The sequence below is a fragment of the Lagenorhynchus albirostris genome, chromosome 11 (genome assembly GCF_949774975.1).
Source record: "Lagenorhynchus albirostris chromosome 11, mLagAlb1.1, whole genome shotgun sequence".
In the NCBI taxonomy this organism is placed as follows: Eukaryota; Metazoa; Chordata; class Mammalia; order Artiodactyla; family Delphinidae; genus Lagenorhynchus; species Lagenorhynchus albirostris.
This window is the reverse complement of record NC_083105.1, coordinates 93143952-93168050: the sequence shown is the minus strand read 5'-3', so window position 1 is coordinate 93168050 and position 24099 is coordinate 93143952. Positions and strand designations below refer to the sequence as shown.

Here is a 24099-nt window from a genome sequence, read left to right as displayed (position 1 = left end):
TTCCATTTTTATTGTAATTACTTGTTTTGGGTTTATAACTTTTACTAGCATTTTTGAGTTTGTGATTTTTTATTAATACGTGCATTTAAGGTTTTCTCCAGAGTATCATTTTAGTTGAATTCCCTGGATTGTATTTTGTTAATACTTTGTCGTTTTTATTATTTTTACCACTGATTTCCTCCTTAATCCAAAGTTGTTTTGTTTTTCTTTTTAATTTATAAGGAGATAACTTTCCCTCTCATTTCATTATTGTTTATCTAAATGTATTATGTTATGGCCCGAGAATGTGGCCTTGTGGGAATTTTTTTGGGGGGGGTGGTCTTGGAATTTATGATTTCCTTGTCACCACATGCACAGTCAATATTAATGTATGTTGGTTTTGTTCATAAAAAATTCATATTCTGGGTTTTTTGATATACAATTCTATTTATTTTTCTGTTTTTCTAGCATGTTAATTGAGAAATGCATTTTTTAATATTACTTTTGTTTTTATCTGTAGAGTTTAGAAAAAGGTGTGTCTTTGTGGATTTATTAGTCTTTTCCTGAATTTTTAAAAACGTGTTTTTTCTTTATGTTATTCGAAGCGATATTATTTAGATATATCAAAGATAATGTTTCTAGTGGATTGTACCATTTATTAATTAGAAATATCTTTTTTGTCCCATTACTTGATCTTCAATTTGAACTTTTTTTTTTAATATGTTACATATAGGCTTTATATGTATACTTAACTTTTTTTTTTGTATTTTTGGTTAGCATTTGCCTCATGTATCATTTTTCACCTCTTAGTTCTCAACGTTTTATGCTCTTTTAAGGTATGTCTCTTTTTTATAGCACATATTTGATGATATTTATATTTTACCCAGCTTGAAACCTAAGTTATTTTTAGATGATAGTTTTTTTAAATTTTTGTGCCATATTCCACAATCTCTAAGTCCATCAACTCCCATTTTGTAATTATCTTGGATTTTGATTCCAGAATATTTGTTTTAAAGATGGTGGGTCCTCAGTTATTTCAGTCTGCCCATGAGTTTTACTTGTTTTATGGAGCATTGCTGTTTCCCTTATCTGAGTTTCTTCCTAGGGCCTTTTGCTGTCTTGAGTCTGTAGTATATCTTTATATAATTATGTTAGCAATAATCTGTTTCCTCAGACTTTGCTCAGAAGTAATACCTTTAGTTTTTCTATCCTTGTTGATTTTCTGGCAATAGGATTCTAGGCTAAAAATAACTTTTCCCCTGAACTTTGGATATTGTTGTTTCTTTTAGCATTCAGTATTGCTGATGACAAGTCTGATGTCAGTTTAATTCTTATTCCTTTGTAGTTAAAAATGATTTTTTAAAAAATTCTAAGATATTAGTATTTATTCATATTGTTTTTCTGAAATCTTAACACAGTATGTCTAAGTGTTAAAAACTTTTTTTTTTCTTATTTTAATTTAGTCTGTTTTGGTAATTAGTAGGCCTTTTCTATGGAAAACTTTTTTTTGGGAGGGGGGATCTGTGAATTTTTTTCTTCTCTCCTTTTTTTCTCAGTTCTTTTTTTCTATAAATCCTCTTTGGTGAAAGTTGTTGCTTCTGGGTGTATCCCCTATGCCTCCTTTCTTTCTGTTTTTCCTTTGTATAATCCTTACCCACCCCCCACCCTGAATTTTTAATTGATTACACTCATTTTTGTGTTTGAGTTTTCCTATTTTATGTTGAGTAGATGCTGACCCAAGTGATTGTGAAGGAGGTGGTACTTGCTGCTCATGGCATATGCTGGGAATTTGTGTTTTGAATGGTAGCCTTCCTTCCCTGTCTCTTCTGGGTTTGTGTGGGTCACTACCCTTTCCACATTCATAAATGTCACTGCTGCCCTGGTTTAGCATTAGCATTAAAGAGATTGGGGGAAGTGGAATGAGCTTAACTGTTAAGATAAAAATCACATGAATGTGTTTTCATTTTAAAATTGAAACTGATATAGCAAGTCTAAGTGAAAGTCTATATATTCGACTGTCTTCTCCCTAAGTGAACTGCTGTAACTAGTTTGGCATTTATCCTTCCAGACTTTGAAATATCACTTGAGATATTTCAGAGATTATATATTGAGATATATAAATGTTTAGAAATATATTATTTTGCATTTTAAAACATAATTGCATAAAAACTGGAAACACTTATTGACTACTTATATGTCTGAGAACTTTCTACTTACATTCTCATTTAATCCCCATAACATTTTTATGAGGACAGGCATTATAATAGTCTCAATTTCGTAGATGAGGATACTGAGGCAAGGAGAGAATAAGTATCTTGGACAGGTAACTTAACAAGGAAGTGATCATACCATATTCAAAGAGGTATGTCTGGCTTCAGTGTTTGTACTGTTAAGTACTGTGAATTCTGTAGCTGCTTGTACACTTAATATTCATGCCTTTAAAAGAGATCTACCACATTCTTTACTTTTCTTAGCGTTCTTTATTCTTTTTTTTTTTTTTTTTGCGGTATGTGGGCCTCTCACTGTTGTGGCCTCTCCCGCTGCGGAGCACAGGCTCCGGATGCGCAGGCCCAGCGCATGGCTCACGGGCCCAGCCATTCCGCGGCATGTGGACCTTCCTGGACCGGGGCATGAACCCGTGTCCCCTGCATCGGCAAGTGGACTCTCAACCACTGCGCCACCAGGGAAGCCCAGTGTTCTTTATTCTTTACTGTGGATGCTGAAGTTTTTTTTTTTTTTTAACTATTAGTGATGGCTGTTAAATTTGATTGTTTGCTAGTACAGTGCAGCAGTAGGTATCCTGATACATTACCTTTTTAAAACATATTATTAGTGTATTTAAGATACATCTCAAAGTGTCTTTGGTGTGTCAAAGTGATGCACAGTTCCTGCTTATTTGCCCCTGAAAATAGTTATGACAGTGAAGTCTTCTACCAGCAGTGTATGGTGCTACTCATTGCTGTACATTATTGCTAACAATAAGTAGTTGCCAATCTGATGTAAAAAAAAAAAAATGTATTTTCTCTTTGTTTTGTCTTTCCCTGATTATTTTGAAGTTGAACATTTTTTCTTATTTTAATGAGTTACTTGTTTGATTCTTTTTTTACTTTTCTTTTGAATTTTTTGTCCTTTTTATTCACTAATAGATGTTCTTTTTTATTCTGGGAACTAATTCCATACCACTACGCTTTTTTTTTTTTTTTTTAAACTGGGAGCGGCTCCTCTGTCACTGCGGCTGTGCAGTAGACCCGCCTCCCAACCCCGGGCTGCGAGCCCCGGCTATTCGGTGGCGCAGCCTGGAGCTGGCCACCTGCAGCCCACCAGCACGTGCGAGGCACCCTGAGTGCAGTGCCCGGTGTGCACGGAAGATCTGAAGATCTGAAGATCAGCAGATCAGCACTCACAGAAGACAGGGCGAGCAGAGAGGGAAGGAAGGTCCAGCTGGGAAGGGCTGGAGTGCAACCCCACTATGTTTTTTATCTTTCACGTATTTCTCAAAACGTGTGGTTACTTGTAGTACTTTTCTGTGCCTTTGATATTTTTCTACATTGAGTCATATACCCAACATAGTTCTAATATTTCACATATTTTCATAGCTTCATGAATCTTTTTCTTATATGTTAATGTTGCTAGATACCTTTTTTTCTTGCTGTTCTGAATTAAATGTTTTCTTCCTTATATCTTTTTTGTTTGAGCTCTTACTGCTTTGGTCAGGATTTCTAGAACAATAAATGTGTGAATATAGTATTACACTTTTGTTTTTGCCTTTAGTGGAAATGCCTATGGTGTTTTACTACTAAATGTGAAGTTTCCTGTTGGTTTGAAGTAGCCACTATCAGCTAAAGGAGCAGTCTTTATGTTCTTAATTTTCATTTTTATCAGTAAATGAGTCTTGAAACATATTCAGTGCCTTTTTAGGTTCTGTTGAAAAATGACAGTTAATTTTTAGGTTGTTAATACATTTCTGAATATGCTTAAGTTTTTAATTATTAGAGGTGTTTAAAATGGAAAACAGTGCAGTTTGTGGTAGAAAATTTCTCATTTAGTATTTAACCAGGCCTACAGGGATAGAGTACTTTGATGAGAATGTATAGTTTTTTGTCTCTGGGCCTTCAAGATCTAGCGTAGGAAGTCTCAGTCATTTTCCTACAGACTGGGGCTATTCTTTGCACAGTATGTTATTGAGTCAGTTGTTATGCCATTAACAGTGAGGTGGCTAATCACATTTCTTCTGTTCTCCAGTAGAATAGCTTCAGACTCTTTATTCCAACATTTAAAAGATGATAAAAAATTTCCTAGAGAAATATAACAAATATTTGAAAATACCAAAATAAGGTCTTTGATTCTGAATTTGTGAACCCTTGAAAAAGAGCTTGGTGGTGTATTGCATTTATCATTGTATTTCTTTGGGCTTTTTTTTTTATCCCCCACCTCCTTTTTTTTTTCCCTTTCTTTCCTTTCTTCTTTTTTAAATTCTGGAGGCTCTAGGCTCAGTTAAATATTTTAATGTGGCAGACAGCCAGATTTCCAGTAGCCCTGAACTCAGCATGTTGCTGTTTCTAAGCAACTACTTGTGAAGTCTTGTGGATGTAACTAACTGAATTATAAATAGGGTTATGAGCAGAAGTGCAATTGAAATTGAGATTGGTAAGAAAGGCATACTCTTTTTTTCCCTCCCATTTAAATTTGAGTTATTCTTTATGCAGAGTCAGTTTTTAGAAATCTGGCTCATAAAACTTGGGTGTACTAACCCTATCAGGAAGACAGTAAGGGCTCTGTAGAGGTTTTTTTGTAATCACACATCTGAAAGCCTTTTTTTGATTATTAGGATTGAATAGTCTATACTGGACAGATGGCAGTTAGTGGAAAATAGAGTACTTCTCCTAAGTTTCATGGTCATTCATGTGGAAAGATGACCACACATAGTATTACTGCCTATATTTTTTCCCACATTTATGTTAAAATCTACATGTTGTAACACTTAAATTTTGGCTATATTTTTATACTTTTAATCACATTGTTTCTTTAGTGTCTTAAAAATTGTCCTTTAATAGTGACCATATAGACATTTGATAAATGCATGAATACACCAAGCTATCTTCGCCATTTCTCAGTAGAGCAGTGGACTTTAGAGTGGAATTTATTAAAATTTTATTTAAGAATCAAAATATAAGTATTCTCTCAGGTCTTCTAATTTGTTTTCCATTTATTCCAGATGGAAAACTTTAGACCTAAAGATTTTAAATGATTTGCCTAACCCAAATCTCTCCAATCTGCGTTTTTTCTGCGTTATTCTCTTACCGATACAGATCTAACAGCTTTTTTTTTTGCATTCATGTTTCATCAGTTTATACGAAGTTTAATTGTATTCTGTAATTTAAATTAGAAACATACAACTGAATTCGGTAACAAGCACAACTAATATGAACAGATTTAGATGAGAGTAGAAGAAATGAGATCTCAGTATGCTTGTGGTTATCAATTGTATGTTCATAGAATGTGTGGAAAACATCAGCTCATTTGGTCTGATGGTTAAGAGGAGAGAGACTAAGAGAGTTTCCAAAGTATAGTGTTTTTTGGTCAGATCTGCAGATTTTTTTAGGTTCTGAAAGAGGAAACAAAGTGATAATCCTTGGTTTTGGGTAAAGGAACTCTGCATTTTCTTAAAATACATCACAAACTTTTGATAGTAGCTTCTGATAGCCCAACCTGTATTAACTCAGCTTTTTAGGAACATTTGCCTGAAGCAAGTAGATTATATTCTCACGTATTGTTTGCCAGAAAGATTTCAGACTAGGAACGTAATTTTTCTTTTTTTGCTCCCTGTGGGGGGTGGGGGTGGGTGCTGGTCCATTCTGAGTTGTATGCCCAGGAGAGATCTTGTTATCAAAAGCATAACTTTTTTTTTCTGAAATTCTAACTGAAGAAAGATACAGATTTGCAGATAAGATCAGCTCAAAAAGTTGTGGTAAATAGAATTTTAGTTAGAGCTGCAAAGGGATAATATACTAGCAATATTGCTTTGCTACAGAAGAGAAAAATTATAGGTACAAAGAAGAATTTGAGTTTCCTCTGGGATATGAAAGAAGATTAGGTTTCTTCTTTTAGTTTAGTTATATTTGTTATTAAAGTTAGACTTCTGTACCCATAGGCTAGGGCCACAAGAACATCTGGTTCTCAGCTGACATTTTAAATTCCTGTGGGTTGTTGGAGGGGAGGGTCTACAGATGGGGCAGAGAATGGAGAGATGGAGGGTGATGTTTCTGGAACACATCTAAACTTGTCCAGGGCATTTTAGTTGCTGTACTAATTTTTAACACTAAGGTGCCATTGATTATTCAATCCCCCCCAAAATTCCTATTGGTGTGTGATAAAATGTTTACTTTGAATAATATTCTGCAAACCTCATGCTTTTTCTGTTCTCTTGAAATGAAACTGGCTAGTGTAAGTAAAAATAAAAAGTACTATAACTGCTTTAAATAATACCTAAGAAAATATGAAGTGCTGAGATGTATATCTAAAGGGATATTTGACTTACATATCTGGAATTATAAAATACTTTTTCCCACTTGTTGTGCCTTGTTATCAAATTTTGACCCATTTGTTATATTCTCCCCCACTAATTGTAGCTCATAGGTTAATTCATACTGCTTTCCTTTGTGATGAGGATCATAGTTTATTTGTTCAGATAAGTAAACAAGATCTATGTACATATAATATTTAAGTTATCTTAAAGATGTGAATACAGATCTGTATATCCAAGTCACGTTGAATACAACGTTAAGAAAAGTGAAGACAATAAGCTGTTACTTTTCATTCAGATGAATGTTTAAAATAATAGTATTTATGTTTTTAAAAAGGCATGGGGCTTCCCTGGTGGTGCAGTGGTTGAGAGTCTGCCTGCCAATGCAGGGGACATGAGTTCGTGCCCCGGTCCGGGAAGATCCCACATGCCGCAGAGCGGCTGGGCCCGTGAGCCATGGCCGCTGAGCCTGCGTGTCTGGAGCCTGTGCTCCACAAACAGGAGAGGCCACAACAATGAGAGGCCCGCGTACCACAAAAAAATAAAAAATAAAAAATAAAAAATAAAAAATAAAAAAATAAAAAAATAAATAAAAAGGCATGGTTAAACTTAATTTTAAAATCTACCTATCTTTAAATGTCTAGATTAAAAGGATATACTGCTCAATAGATTGCTCATTTGATGTTTCTTCATCCTTCACAGGAGCTCTTTTTGTTACTTAAAACTGTTCTGCGTTCTTATATGTTTTAGAGACATTGTTTCTAAGCTTTATTAAAATAAATCCTTTACATGTAATTTTCATAATGAACTTTTTAAGACTTTCCTAGTATCAAATATATGAATTCATTTTTTGACCAAAGAAAACATTTTAAAGTTAATTTACTACATCACTAAAACATACTGATGGAGGGTTTGATGTAAGAAATGTATAGAACATGAAATTTGATAAATAGCATTTGTTTTAATATGGTTTGATTGTCTAACCAGCCTTTCATTTCAGCAGCTATAATTTAAATTTTTGAAATTAAAAAGTTCTTTTTCCTTTTCTCTTTACTTTCTTTTTGTTTATTTATTTTTAAATTTGGTCATTCCTCAGTAGCCCATAATCTTCATAGTTATTACATTAGACTGCACATTGTTTGCCATCTTTAGGAATTAAAATTTCTCCAAAGTAAATTTGTTATGTACAAGGAAACATGCATACTAAGCATACTTAGGTTGGAAAGTTAGAATGATGAAAAACATTCTTTTATTTGGGTGACAGAATAAGAAAAGTCAAGTGTTGTCAACTTTAATATTATCCCACATTAGACAAAATTGAAAAACCAAAGATAGCAGTATTTTACAGATTATATATTTACATGTTTAACTTTTACTTGACATATACAATAAGATGGTTTGTTTTCCTCACTGACAGGAATTGTTTAGAGGAAACAATTATTGAATGTCTACCATATGGAAGACACTACTGTATGTTGGAACAAGTTTGTGTCAAAAATAAATAAGGCATAATCCCCACCCTATTTAGAGATCTGCTTTGATAAATTATTTAATCTTTGTATTTTTAATACACAGTAAATAGTCTTTTACCCTTAAGTAAGATTCTCAAATGATTGCAGGGGAAAAGTGATAGGAAAAAATGCAGTGGTGTTCAGATTTGAGAGATTTTTAGAGGTTTAGAGATGTAAGAACTATGATTAAAGTGCTTAATTTTTCTCCTGACAAAAGAATGCTTAAATATATATGTACATGCACACACATATGTATATAAGTAAAATAATATGGATAATGGCATGTAACTTGAAAGTGGCCCATTAATTTAGCTTAGCATTCATTTTTCTTTAACTGCCACTTAGTAAGAAAAAGTTGCAAGTTTAATATTCTAGATGATGAAATGCAAGGTGCATCTTTTTTCCCCAAGAAAGTAAAGGTTTTTTGCTGGTGGTTTTGCTCTTATAGTCACATCTATTCTGGGATTCATACTAGCATATTGTTTCTATTTTTAGGCTGTTGCCGGGCAGATTAAAAATTTCTCCCCTTATGATTGCCCAATTTCTAGCTTTCTGATTGGTTACATGAACCTGCTTTCTTTAGCCAACCACAGTGACTATGCAAATTGTATTTCAGTTTCTGTTGCAGTGAGAGAACTGATAAGATGGCTGCAGGGGTTTTCCTTTGGGGTATGTTTATTATTTTAGAGGATTTTTATCATTATGTAGTAATAAGCAAAAGTAGATTTCTTTCAAAATGGTATTTTAGTTTTTGAAATGTAAAATCAACTATCTAAACAAGATTTATGAGCCTTGAAAAATGTCTCTCATGTCAGATTAGATTAATTTTAATGGTGCTATGTATTGCACCCTGTCAGAGGCAGCATTTTGTGTAAGTAGGCATATGTTACTTTTTGTTAGTAAATAAGCATTCTGACTCCTCAAAGGAAGGTTGACCTTTGTATGTAAACCTGCTGTATTTGAACATGCCAGCTTGTTAGTTTGCAATTCTGTCAGAAATATTCTAGATTACTACCTTTGCTTTATAAAGAATAATTTAGTTTTTTCGCTTAAGAATTATTTTTGATTTTAGTTGTATGTATATAGCCTATTATTCTTTTAGTCAGTATTTACTAAGTGTATACTATATGCCAGACACTGTGTAGCTCATAAATATTATTCCAGGTTACTTACTTTATTTTTTGTTCTTTCGTTAAATGACCTCTGAAGTACGTCATAATGATACCAGCATATTTTAAGATGTTTTCTGACAACGAAGCTTGGGCACTTAAAATGTATTAATCTTATACTAAATACATGATGAGATGTGCCAAAGTGTTTCATTAAACATAGGTATTTCAGTCAATTTATACTAATTATTTCTTTTTTTAAAAAACTGAAGTATAGTTGACTTACAATTTTATATATTTCAGGTATAAAACATTCGATATTATATGTTGCACACCAAAGTTATTACAATATTATTGACTGTATTCTCTGTGCTGTGACATTACTTCCCTGTGACTTAACTTATTTTATAACTTGTAGTTTGTACCTCTTGATCCCTTTCACCTGTTTTACCCATCCCCCCATTACCTCCCCTAATAATTATTTCTAGAAAGATACATGTAAAGTACTGGTAAATACAGTGGCAAGACACTTCATATTGAATAAAGACAGTATTGATGAAATGTGACAAAGCTTTATGTAACTCCAGAAAGTTCAGTAAGTATACCTCATTTATAAATATGATCATTAATTATGTGTAAGGCCTTTTGATTATAGTGCCAGTTTATAATAAAAGGGAATGCTCCTGCTTCACTTAAGACTTCCTAGTCCTTTTGGTAAAGATGGTTAATTGCATTTTCCGTGTGTGGAAGACTTTATTCGTATATGTACCTGGAGTGTTCATTTGCACCATGCTCAGTACTGTTTTTGTTGATAAAATTTGTTTTGTTCGTTTATCTTATATGAGTATCTCATGCCCATTATTACCATCCTGTGAGATAAACATCATAAAATTATGTCCCATTTAGGAAAGGGAAAAAAAGTAATTGGCTTATCTAAGATGAACACGTGGAGAACAAGATTGCTGTTATTTTCTGTATATTGCCCTTTATCACTAGTATAATTACACGTATACTTGTTGGCCTAGAAATGTAAATTCCCTAAAGTAGGAACCGGTACTCAGTTCTTTTGGTATAGTTGTTTTGTCCATCATGAAAGTGTGACTCAGTAAAAGTCATAGATTAAAAATAAATGAAAAAATACTCAACTCTAGTTTGCTATTTTAAAAAAACAGGTTTATTGAGATGTAATTCACATACCATACAATTCACCCGTTTAAAGTATATAACTCAGTGGTTTTTGAAATATTCATACACTTGTGCAACCATCACCACAATTAATTTTAGAACATTTTTATTACATTATAAAGAAATCCTGTACGCTTTAGCAGCCATTCCTCATTTCTTCCCCAACCCTCAACCCTAGCCAAGGCTTTGCCTTGAATCAGTAGATCAGTTTCGAGAGTAGTGACATGTTAATATTAAGACTTTTGATTCAAGAGGTTAAGTTATCTTTCTGCTTATTTAGGTCTTCTTTAATTTCTTCAATGTTTTGTAGTTTTTTAGAGTATTAAGTTTTGTACATTTTATTAAATTTATTATTTTTGATGCTATTGTAAATGGAATTGTTTTCTTAATTTCATTCTTAAATTGTTCATTGCAAGTATATACAAATACAACAGATTTTTATATTTTATTTATTTTTTTTGTGGTATGCGGGCCTCTCACTGCTGTGGCCTCTCCCGTTGCGGAGCACAGGCTCCAGACGCGCAGGCTCAGCGGCCACGGCTCACGGGCCCAGCCGCTCCGCGGCATGTGGGATCTTCCCAGACTGGGGCACGAACCTGTGTCCCTTGCATCGGCAGGTGGACTCTCAACCACTGCACCACCAGGGAAGCCCTACAACAGATTTTTTAATATCTTGATCTTATATCTTGCAACCTTCTAGACTCATTTACTGGTTCTAATACAATTTTTAGTGGATTCCTTAGGATTTTCTATGTACAGGATTTTATCATCTGCAAGTTGAGGTAGTTTCACTTTTTTGTTTTCAAGGTGCATGACCTTTATTTCGTTTTCTTGCCTAATTGTCCTGGCTAGAATCTCTAGTCAGTGCCAAATAGAAGCGGTAAGAGCAGACATTTTGTCTTGTTTTTGATCTTAGGGTGAAGGCTTTCTGTCTTTCACTATCAAGTATGATGTTAGCTGTGGGTTTTTCTTAGATGCTCTGTATCAGATTGAGGAAACTCTCTGGTTTGTTGAGTGAGTTCTGTTGTTATTTGCTTGGGTGACTTAATGAAAAGTTACTTTTAAAAAGATACTTGAATGTTTAAGAACCTCTTGGTAATCCTGTTGGAGCTAATATATGAACCAGTCTGCAGGGTGGTTAAATTGAGTGTGTACTGTCAGAACTCATTACTGTGTGGATGGGCCTTAGCAGTTATATCAAATGACTCTTCCATTTCAAAGAGATAGAGAAGAAAATTGTGGCCAATACAGTATAGTTTATCGCTTAGCATTTTGAACGCTAGAACACTCCCTGGTTGCAAAATTTAAAGGATGAAATGCATAAGAAATGTTCATATGCAATGGAGACAACTCCATGCTGAAATTGGGTGTCTGTTGACCTTATTAAGTTAATTATTATCTGTGTAATGAGATGAATGATAGCAGCGTGGTTATTGATGTATTAATTCAGATGTAAAGTTGAATTTGTATAACTTGTCACATAAATAAATGGGAAAAGAATATGCCTTGGTTTAGGGCTTGACATATAATTACCCCTTGATAAATGTGAGTTCCTTTTATCCCTTTAAGGTGTGTTGTTTCATTAATGAAAAGGGGAATTTATAGAAAAAGTATAAGGTATGCCTGGGACTAATAAACATCAAATTCAAGAGTATGCTTATCTTTGTGTTAAGGAGTTGGGGATGGGGAAGGAGGAGCATGCTATCTGGTAGTGTTACACAGAGGGCTTTGTTTTTAATTTATCTGGATAATGTATACACGTGTTCATTATATCAGACTTTATATCTTGTATGTTCACTGTATTTCATAATGAAAAATTAATTATAAAAGAGCATCAGTATAGCTAGACATTAGTAAAATAATACAAAATTTGAGCTAGAATCAAACTTAGCACCCATCTGGTCTGACCTCAGTTTTACAGTTGAGCGACGTGAAATCTAGAGAGTTTGGGTGATTTATCCTATGACAACTGTTATGGTAATGCTGGAACATGGAGTAGATTCAGTTTTGTTAGTTTAGAAATCTTTGTTGTGCTAAGCTTTTATAATTATGTATTTTTGAGGTGTGGTAGATTATATAGCTCACTGTTATTCTTGTTCTGGTAAGATTATATATCCCTGCCTTTGCCATGTGACATGAAGTCTTTCCCCATGAGAGCTTTTTTCTTCTCTACCCTCTTAATGTCTAACTTGGCTTTAGCCAAATGGAATGTGAGTGAAAGTAGTGCTATGTCTAAGAAAGTAAGTACTATGTCTAAGAAAAAGCTTTAAAACCATTGTATACTGTATGGTTCTGTCATTGTGGATTTTCTCTCTGCCACAAGACCTAGAATTGCAGGGGGTGGGGGAACAGTTGCTGCTCCTTCAGCCTATGACTTAGAATGAAGAAGAATCTTAGTTATTAGCCAATAAAAATTGTTTTTTCATACTGCATTATCACCTAGTGAAAGCTGACTGACACAGAAAGTAAGCTCTCCGTTCTTTCAACTTAGGTTGGGTCAATAAGAAAAGTAAAAGCTATTTCCTGGCATTTGAAGGATTTACATCTTTCAACTTGTCCTAAATCATTCTGGGTGTTGTAATTCACCCAGGTAAAGTGTGAAAAATTTTGGACAAGTGGTTCTTAAATTCCTGAGGAAATAAAATACATGGCCTTCTGTAACTTTACTCATTGCTGGTGGAATTTGGTGAGTGAGATAAGCTAGTGGGTAGGGCTCTGATGGATAACTGGCTAATTTTCTAAGGGGGTGTAATTTGGTAAGTGTGTTCTAAAATTGCATTTGTTGGATCAGGTCAATTAATTTGACTTTGCCTATATAACAGAATGATCCCCAGAATGCACTTGGAGAAGTGATTTTAAGGTATCTTGCATTTTTTCATGTAGACTACCTTAGAATTTCTCAAAAGATCAATATCAGTGAATGCAACAAGTTAGACTGTAGTGACCATTCTGGTTTGATGTGCATAACCAATATTGATTTGCTCGTGCTTTGTCCAAGGAATTGTTGGTAAAGCAAACTCCCTGTTTCCTAGGGGATATTCCATTACATATTTTTATATCATTAGCTTGATGACAGGCAGAAGGGGTTGTTTGTTGTGTCAAATATTATGAACATTCAATACTTTACTGAATTTGTGAGTATTAGGTAAGGAACAGATTTCACCAATTAATGTTTTTTAAAGTGTGGTAGGATAGCTATTGACAGTGTTTTTATGCATGTGAGAGAAGAACCATAGCATAGTAGAAATGAAGAATTGTGAACTATAAGGGACTCTGGATCCTCAAGTAAATATTGCCAGTGCTTTGTGAGTGGCTGGGAGAGAGAAGTTTGGAAACAAGATGAAAATCTTTGCGGGATTTTTAACAGAAGTAGTGATTTTGTTTCACTACAGTTTTAGAAAAATAATTATTGACAGAGATGACAAGATATCCAGTATTTAAGAGAAAAATTTAGGAAGTCTGTATACTAAATTTGAGCAGATAAGTATCAAGAGGACGAATCACTGCACTAGCAGTTTCGCCAGTCTTCATTAATGGGCAGTAAACATACGCAGATTATTAACATTTGCTGTGCAACACACTGATTATTCTTTATGGTTTTATTGCCAGGACTATTGCAGAATTCTCAAGTAAAATTTAGGAGTGCAAAGTAAAATCACACAGCTCTCAACTGACAATGGGATTCTCAAAGAACTCAGTAGCAGAGCCTCTACAGAGGCTAGGAATCCTCAGCATAAAGTGATTCTTTAGGAGTCAAGCCTATTGACTAATATTTATTTAAGCCATTTAAAAAACTCAGATCTGAATAAAAATTATTTTCAGCACCCCATTATTCAGAATAATGTTATACTAATGTCAGTTAACAGCATGAATTTAATTGGAGTAACTGTGTCAAAGATAGAAGTGTCAAGTCCACTTAAGTAGCTTTGCTTAACATTTTGAAAATTTTTGCTAAAGTTTTATTTTTAAATACACTTCATCAAGTATCCATACTTTGAATTAACATAGTGTTTATGTGTATGCGCGCGTTTTGATCCAGCAGTCCTGGTACATTGTTAGTTAAGGCAGTTCTTGGAAAGCAGTAGTATAGATCCTTGTTTATTTACTCAGAAAAACCCCACCATAGTCCTGTTATTGAAGCAAAGAATCTGGGGGTATATTACGAATATGTGTCAGTTTCATCATTCACCTTTAATTTCACACCGTTTGGATTCTTGGTAGAGCACTTGCCCTCATCTGCTTCCCTTGTTGCCGGGCAAGGTACGTGATGCTGATGTCTGATTGGTTTAGGCAACTACGGCTTTGAGCCAATCAGACAGTGAATTTCAGTTCTCTCACAGGACTGAAGCATTCAAGCAGCTGCTGATTTATTTTTCCTATGGGGAGACTATATAAACTAAGAGTATGGCTGCAGCAAGCTCCCTCTTGGGTGTGTTTGAAAAATTACAGGGTTTATCTGTAATTGAAGGAGAAAAACGTGAGGTTTATTTAAAAAACTTGTTTATTACTAAGAAAATTTTATAGGTAGTAAATTTGAGAAAAAAATTCTGATGACAGATTTCCTATTTTTATTTTATAATTTTACATTTAAAGGACTGTAGAATGATGTAATATAGGAAAAATTTGCCTTTAGTTTACATGAGTATTTACTATGTAATATTACACATTTGCTTTATTTCTTCAAAAGGGGAGAGCTCATAACCTTTTTGTAACCTGCTGCCAAGGGCAGTTAAGGAGAAAATAATGTAGTAATTGTACTTACAACACTTAATACAGGTTATCAAGAATCACGTTTTAATTTCATTAGATGAATCAAACTAAATCAGTTCAGTGCAGTAGACAACAAAACACTTTATAATGCTATCCATAGTAAACCTTTTTTGGGTCCAGAACACAATTAATTTTTGGAATTGGAAATCTGTAACAATAGAGGTAGGTGAGTGTGAAAATAATCTTGTTAGTTGTTTGGATTTAAGGTTTTGCTGGATTTTTAGTATAAATGTTTTATAAACATTAAGGACTATGGAATTTTAAAAAGAAATTTACATTTGAATTTTGCAGATTCTAACCCATTGTGTAGAAAAGTATGTTCTTGTTATGCATTGTCCATGTTTGACTGATTCCCCAGGTAGGGAATGGATTTATATTTCTGGAAACATTCTTTAAATGAAAATAAATAAGATTTATACCTTTTATCTTATTTTAATTTATTTATATGATATATTTAATATATATTATGGACTTAGAATTCTTTGCAATTATGTTCTAGATTACTTTTATCAGACAAAGAACCTCACTGAAGTGTTGTGAATCCAGGTTTTAACTATGTTTTTCTGACCTTATTGTCTGTCTCCTGTTGCTGGGCAGGAATCAGAATGCTGGCTACTGATTGGCTGAGTTTGTGACCAGCTCTTGAATAGCCACTTAAATTCTTGAGCTTTTTGAGCAGGCAGATTGTAGGCTAAGACATTGCAGCTTTTGGTAATACTTCTCTTTGTTGTTTCATAGCTATAATCTCTTTGCTAGAAAGAAGAGTGTGAAGGGAGTGGGTGGAGGGGGATGAAGCAGAATAGAAAATAATGGTTTCACTTAAAGAAGAAGAGGCTCATTGGGCTTTACTTAAAAATAATTTACAAATTTCAAAAAAAAATTCCAAGCCATAGAGACTTATTTGCAGGTAACACATCCTTCTTGGTTATTTAAATATAAATTCCTTAAGTAAAGGTGAAATCCTTGTTAATGCTGTAGAAAAAGATTCTTTTTTTTTATAGTGATAGTATTTCCCTAGAGTTCTTGAATCTGAATATATAGACTAAGGACCTAAAAGCACTTTTTTCTTACTGTCTTTCTCATGAAAAAATGTTTTCAGGAGAAAGTAGTTCATCACGTTTTACACATTTACTTCTAGATATGGCAGACATTTTCTGCTGTAAAATATAAATGCTTTTTCCTGTGAAAATAAATTACAGTCTTGTGAGAGCTTCATGATTCTAGTGTTGCCACCTAAAAAAGTAGTATTTCTTTTGTCAAATAGTTTTGTGAATGGCGTCTCAGTTCCAGATGATAGTATTTAAAATGATCTTTAGAAATGTTTTGTTCCGGTACTACAGTCATGGAGACTTGTTTTCAGGTAAACACACCCTTCTCTAATGTGTATCTTTCTTAAATATACATTGCTCATGCAAAATAGATTTTTAAAAACTTAACTGCTGATTGGTTTGCATAGATATGGCTGAACTAGTTTGAACTGGTTGTTCATGCTACGGTTGTTCATGCTACTTCCTTATTGCTTTGTCTGTTATTCATTATACTTAGAACCCATAAAAAATCTTGTAAATGGCTGTAGTGTGCACCCTTGTGGGTATAGGTGGTAGTTATTCTGTAATTCTTTGTATAGGTAGTCCTTTAGTGTACTAAAGGAATTGAATGGCAGTTTTGTTGATAAAACCAGCTTGCTTTGATAACATTTATTTTTATTAAATGTTACTTGGTGGTGGCTATTAACATTGAACGTGATGTTTGCGTGTTGGATTTTCTAATTCATATACAAAAAATCCCAGAAGTATTTAAGAGAAATTTGTTTCGGATTCTCTAGTTTATGCCTAAAGCCATTGTGAATATACATAGACAATTATGATAATAACATTTATTGAGTGCTTACTACCTTCTAGGTGCTTAATGTATAGAATCTCATTTAATCATTATTACAACCTCTATGTCAGGTACTGATATTCCCTTTTTAAGGTGGCTGAAACTAAACATTGAAAGGCTAGGTAACTTGCCGTCTGTCACATAGTATATCGGAGAGCTAGAATTCAAATCCATGTTTCTGTTTGCAGAGTTCATGTTCTTAATGGGATTACTAAAAATTATGAAGATATACTTTTTTTAAAAAAGAGGAGTGTTTGCTTTTACTGCAACTGGCAATAATGGCCACTTCTGCATAATGGTTGAGAAATGTGGCTGTTATGAGGTCAAAGTCCCAAAGAATTGCAGTTCAGTATTTGAAAATATTTAAAGGGTAACCATACTCCTTGTACTGTAAGTTTAATCCTTTTGTATGTTTGGAGTCAGCAAGGAAAAGTGACTAAAAAATTTGCATTGTATCTTTGCAGAAAATTTTTCAGTTAGTGTGAGTTTCAAATGGATGGTAGATGGGAAAAATTTTGAAGTTTAAATTTTAGCTGCAGTTAATAACCCTTAAAATAGTGCCTATGATAATTTTGCGTTGACGTTTCTCCTCAATTTTAAGGTAATTTCTGTAAATTGTTTCACTCAGCTCCATAATTTAAATTAAAAACCTAGAAAGACCAAGAAACATAAGTAATTGGCTTAAAGTAAGAGAATGAATGCAGATTTTATACCACAGTCTAGAAGTACTGTGACAAAATAGTTGGTTCTCAGGCTTTATTGGCCTCCAGCAAATAGGCTGGGCCATAGTTTTATGCCTTTCAGCTAGAGGAACAGTGGAACACCAAGAACACACCTGTAATTGAACAAGTTGGGTTTATTATTTGTTGCAGTGAGAGAGAATGTTCACCATGGGGAAACAGCGAGGCATATCAGTAGGAGGATGTTAGAAAAAAACCTGGTAAAAGATTCAGTTATAGTATAGTTGGGGTTTTGGGGGTGGGGGTTGAGGCAGTAGAGCCTTACTCTGTATTAGGTGCTATCAGAAAGCAGGGGCAATTCTATGCTTGTGTATCTCAGCAACTGTTATCTATAGGGAGGACAAACTACAGCGAGGATAAAGCTGCAATTGATAAAAAAGTGTAGCTATCACTTAGTCAGAGAGGGAGATGTTTAGTATTTTACGGGATGCTGGGTTGCACAGTGACCTTGTCTAATTTGAATGGTGAAGTCGTTTTATGTCCAACATGATTTAGCTATAAGCATCAAATCAGTTTATAACAACAGTGAGCTTTGAGCCTTAGATAAGTTCCCAGACTTCCGAGGCTGCTTTTTTCCCTTCTCCAACCAAAGCAAGTATATCCTAACATCATTCCTACTGGTAATGGTGATGTTAAGTGAATATCCAATGTAAAATTAATATTCTTGATTCTGTATATCTTAGTCCTTAAAGGACGTTTGTTTTATTCCACTATAGACTGGCAACATTGTCTTTCTCTAGGACCAAGTCTTTTGTTTGCCTTACTGCACTGACCAGATGTTAACACAGAAACAATGATAGAGAATATCCTTATCTTAGTTCTGATCTTATTTTACCATTAAGTATGATATCTGCAGTTTTCTTTGTAGATAATCTTTATTAGATTTGAGTTGTTTCCTTCTGTTAGATTTCTGAGAGTTTAACTATGAGTCAGTGTTGAATTTTGTCAAATGAATGAATATTATGTGTCTGTTGAGATGATCTGTTGTTTATTTTCATCCTATATTCTGTTTTTGTGGTAAATCACACTGCTTGAAAAAAATGTTTTTTCTTAAATAACAGAAATGTATTGTCTTACATTTCTGGAAGTTAGAGGTCTGAAATCAAGGTGTTGACAGGGCCATGCCCCCACTGAGGAAGCTAAGGAAGGGTCTCTTCCACACCTCTCTCCCAGCTGTGGCTTGTGGCTAACTCCATTTTTCACACAGCGTTCTCCCGTGTGTGTGTGTGTGTGTGTGTGTGTGTGTCCAGATTTTCCCCTTTTTATAAGGCCACTGATCATACAGAATTAGGGCCCACCCTAAAGACCTTATTTTAACTTGATTATCTCTGCAAAGACCCTATTCAAATAAGGTCACAATTTGAGGAATTAGGGCTTAGGGCTCTAATGTATTTTTATCAAGTGGACATCTTGGTTGGGCCTATAATAAAGCTATAATGCTTCGTGTCTCACTCGTAAATCTACCTTGCTTAATTTTTTAATATGAAATTGACCTTGTATTTTTTTTAATGAGCTTCACATGGTCATAGTGTTTTACCTTTTAAAGAAACATACATTTAAGTAACTCACAGATGAAAGAAGAAATCACAATGGAAATTAGAAAATATTTTAATAGAACAACAATGAAAAATATGACACATTAAAATGTAAGATGCAGCTAAAACAGCACTTAGAGGGAAATTTATAGCTTTACATGGATACACTTACAAAAAAAGGGAAAGATTAAAAATTAATGATTAATGTTTAGCATGTTGAGGACCTGCCAGACTGTTTTCCCAAAGCAGTTGCACCATTTTACAATCCCATTGCCATTGCAGGAGAGTTTCAATTTGCCCACATTCTTGCCAACATTCATTATTTTCTTTGATATAGCCATCCTGGTGTGTGTGAGCTGTTGTCTCATTTCGGTTTTGATTTACATTTCTCTGGTGACTAAATGATGTTAAGCATCTTTTCATGTTTCTTGCTTATTGGCTATTTGTGTATCTTTTAGAGAAATGTCTGTTCAAGTCCTTTGCCCATTTTAAAATTGTTTTTTTTGTTGTTACTTTTCAACTGCAACAATATTTTATATTCTATATTTTCCAGATGCAAGTGTCTTATCAGATACATTATTTGCAAATGTATGATTTGTAAATACAGTTGACCCTTGAAAAATGTGGGGGTTAAGGGGGGGCCGACCTTCCGCACAGTTGAAAATCCTCGTATAACTTTATAGTTGTCCCTTCGCATCCACAGATTAAACCAACTGTGGTTCAGGTAGTACTGTAGTATGTATTTATTGAAAAAATTCCAAGTTTAAGAGGACCCATGAAGTTCAAACCTCTGTTGTTCAAGGGTTGACTGTATTTCCTTCTATTGTGTCTTTTCACTTTCTTGATAGTAACCTCTTATTAATGTTTTTACAGTTGTTAATTTAGATATTCCTGGTTGCAAATGTAATCTTTCCTTATGTTCCTTAATTCTCCCTTCTTTTTTTCCCCTTATCGCTATACCTCTCTCCCATTCCCTACTGCTTTCATTCTCTTATAATTTTATCTTTCCTTTGACAGCTACTTTTTTACTTCATGTATTTTTTTTAATGCTATCTCCTCCGGACTCTGTGAATCCATTAGCTTACTGAGAATGAAAACTAGAAATTAGTCACTTTTTTCCTAATACTGCCTAGTAATTGATCTCCTGTGAACTGTATCTGCTATCAATTTTATATTATATAAATTCAATAAATGTGAAAATTAACACACAGCAAGGATCATTATGCTTTCTATATGTAATTATTTCAAAATTACATAAAGGGCTGCTTGCTTATAAGATCAGTTTGCAGTAAGTCTAATTAGGTGGCTTCGGTTTCAATTGTTAAACTCTGTCTTTCTCTTTCTCTTTTTAAAGATTCAAAATGGATAGTATAGAAGAACCTCAGAAAAAAGTCTTTAAGGCTCGAAAAACAATGCGAGTGAGTGATCGTCAACAACTTGAAGCAGTGTACAAGGTCAAAGAAGAACTGTTGAAAACTGATGTCAAGCTGTTAAATGGCAACCATGAAAATGGAGACTTGGACCCAACCTCGCCTTTGGAAAGTATGGATTATATTAGTGACAAGGACGAGGTGAATGGCATTGAAGAGCTTTGTTTTGACTCCGAAAAAAGTAAATCAGAATGGAAAGAAACACCCTCTACCTTAAACGTTAATGTAAAAAACAAGCAGGATGATGATTTAAAGTGTGAACCTGTGTCTTCTAATAATATAACTCCTGAACTAGCCTCTAAACTGACTGCTGAACCATCTTCCGCTGATACAGCCTCTGGTGCACTAGCTGCTAGAGGTCTGGTATCTGGAGATTCTGCCTCTGGAGACTTGGCCTCTGAAGCAGTAACGTCTGGTGATCCCACCTCTGGTGATGCTGCTTCTGTTGATCCTGTCTCTGGTGATCTTGCCTCTGGTGAACTGGTCTCCAGTGAAATGGTCTCCAGTGAACCGGTCTCCAGTGAGCCAGTCTCTGATGAACTGGTCTCCAATGAACCAGTCCCTGTTGAACCAGTCCCTGGTGAATCGGTCTCCACTGAACTGGTCTCCAGTGATTCAGCATCTGATGATCCAGCCTCTGGTGATCATGCTTTTGAATCACTGGCCTCTGATGATCCAGGCTCTGGTGATCTGGCTTCTGGTGATCCAGCTTCTGGTGATTCGGCCTCTGGTGATCCAGCCTCCGATGAACCAGTTTCTGATGAACCAACTTCTGAGTCAGTCTTTGATCCCACCTTCGAACCAAATTCTGTACCAGTCTGTGAACCAGTTCCTGAAACTGATAGTACAGAGCCTAGTAGCAATAAAGGTGATGATTTTCTTGAAAAAAATGGAGGTGATGAAAAGTTAGATCAAATTTTCCCATTTGATGAGAAAAATAAAGCTGATAGTAATGTTGATGTTGATGCAGAAGCTCTAGAAACAGATGATACAATTATTTGTTCAGATGTGTCTCCTGAAAAGAAGATAGAAGAAGATGCTATCACAGAATCTGCTCTTGGAGAGGAAGCTATATCTAGCAGTATTGAGATTGACCAAAGTGAAAAGACTGAAGAAGAAAATTCTGCAGACCTTGCAGAAACCATTAGTGAAAATGTTATGAAAGATGACAAAAATGAGAATGTCTTAGAAAATACAGATTCTATGGAGACAGATGAAATCATTCCTATTTTGGAAAAGCTTGCACCTGCTGAAGATGAACTTACTTGCTTTTCTAAAGCTTCTCTCCTTCCAATTGATGAGACAAATCCAGATTTGGAAGAAAAGATGGAAGGTTCTTTTGGTTCACCATCTAAACAAGAAAGTAGTGAGAGTTTGCCAAAAGAAGCCTTTTTGGTCCTCTCTGATGAAGAGGATATTTCGGGTGAAAAGGATGAGTCTGAAGTTGTATCACAAAATGAGACATGCTCTCCAGGTTAGCATATTATTTAAATTCTAAAGATTTTGATTAGCTTTGATAAACTGCTTAGTAAAACATTCTCTTAAAGTTTAAATTTCTTTTAGTTACAGAGAAAGTTGAGAATGATGGTGACTAGAATGATCTCTTAACTTCACAGGTTCTTAACTTCACAGAATTTAGAATTACAGAGAACCACTCTGAGAGCAGCATTGTGTGAAGTGCTGAGAAGGGAGATAAAATAAGTAGAAAATTTTGCACTTGCCCGTAAGGGACTTATAGACTGGGAATAGAGATAAGATGGACCAGTTTAACACCATGATATAACAATTTCCAGTACATAATTGATCAAAATCCTAGCAATTGTTCATGCTATCACTTAGCAACCAAATAACTTTGAATCTAAAAGCCTACTAGTTTATTTGCTTCAAGTGTAACAAATTCCATTTTACAATTAATTTTCCAGTTGAAATCTGATTCTTTTAATATTCTTTGTCCAGGGAATAGCACCACCATTGCTGGAAGCCAAAAACCTAGAGGTCTAATTATATGTTTGATAAAGACTTTATCCATTTGCTTCCTAAGCCTTCTTGATTCTACCTAACGTACTCCCCTCATTTTCTGAATGATCTCTCAATAACTTAAATCTCTTTTATTTGACTGTGTTCCTCTCTTTCATTAGATCACTATTATTGGGTTGGCCAAAAAGTTAGTTTGGTTAGTGAATACACTGTTCAATAAAATTCTTGGTGAAAATGAAAAATTTGTCCTTTATTTTTAGTTAGAATTGAACAAACTTTTTGGCCAACCCAATACTTTTAGGGTAATTTCAAACTCCTTATATAAAAGCTATATAAACTTCATGATTTGGTCAATGCCTGTCTTTTACATCTCTTTTATTATTACTAGAGAAAAAAGAGCGAATGAGAAAAATCCTACTTTGCTTTCATGGTCAAACTCAAACATGTGTGAAACTTGTTTGAAACTTTGTGAAACTTTCTCAGTTACTTTCAGACTGGTGTGAATACCTTTATGTTCCCATCGTGTCACATTCTCTTAGCCTTAGAGCCCTGTGAGTGGAGTGACCTTGTAATAAGAAAAACAACATCTGGTTTTTAGTTTGTTTAAAGAAAAAAAAAGCCTAGAAGACACAGAGGATTCCCTCCCACCCACCCCCACCCCCAATATGTCATACCTACTTTTGGAGATAGAAACGTTTTCTTATTAAAAAATGAATTCACTTCCAAAGAGCATTCATTCATTTATTAAACCTGTATATATAGAAAGGCCAAGCTTTTCTTGGCTTGGGGATTTAAAGATAAAGTTCATTACTTGCCCTGAGGATTCTGACAAGAATTAAATTGCAAGCCATTAAATACATGGTTGTGAATACAGTAGTAATGTTAAATTGGTATGCTGGGAGTTTAGAGGAGGGTAACTTTGAGAATATAGATGTATTCAGGGAAGCACTTTCCTTTCACTCTCTGTGTAACACAGGGTTTTAAGGAAGATAATCCCTCTTAATTGCAGCTCCATACTACTTGCTCAGGCCCAAAATCTTGGAGCCATTCTTATTTTTTTCATTCATAGTCCATATCCAATCTGTCAGGAAATCCTGTTGGTGCTACTTTCAGAACAGATCTAGAATGCACTCTCTTCATACCATCTTCACTGCTATCACCCCTGCTTTGAGCCATCATAATCAGGCCAAAAAAATGCTTGGGTCACAGTTAGTGCTCAGTAAATGTTTGTAGAATTAATTAATTGGTAATAGAAGAGTGTTATGGAGGACCTTGCTTACAATGCTAAAGCATACTAACACCGGGGAGCCATTGAATGATTTCAAGCAGAGAAGAATGACACGATGAAATTTACATTTTGGAAAGATAATAAATAACAATGTTTAAGGAGAACTTCACTCATTTTTCAGTAAGAATATAGAGAGTAATATTGGGGTAAGTCCTTAAAAAAATCTTTTGG

At 34.5% G+C, this 24099-nt stretch overlaps 1 protein-coding gene across 2 annotated transcripts in view; it reads left to right on the top strand.

Moving 5' to 3' along the window:
• The window catches only part of ATF7IP (activating transcription factor 7 interacting protein), a 126490-nt gene that overhangs the window by 29495 nt on the left and 72896 nt on the right, over positions 1–24099 (top strand). Inside the window, exons 1-2 of one of the 2 annotated variants that reach the window (XM_060166836.1) lie at positions 8647–8682; positions 20588–22137. In XM_060166836.1, coding sequence (XP_060022819.1) covers positions 20595–22137 — 1543 coding nt within the window. In that variant the 5' untranslated portion in view covers positions 8647–8682; positions 20588–20594. Of the gene's footprint in view, positions 1–8646; positions 8683–20587; positions 22138–24099 lie in introns of those variants that run through there. The other variant, XM_060166835.1, reaches the window with a different exon arrangement.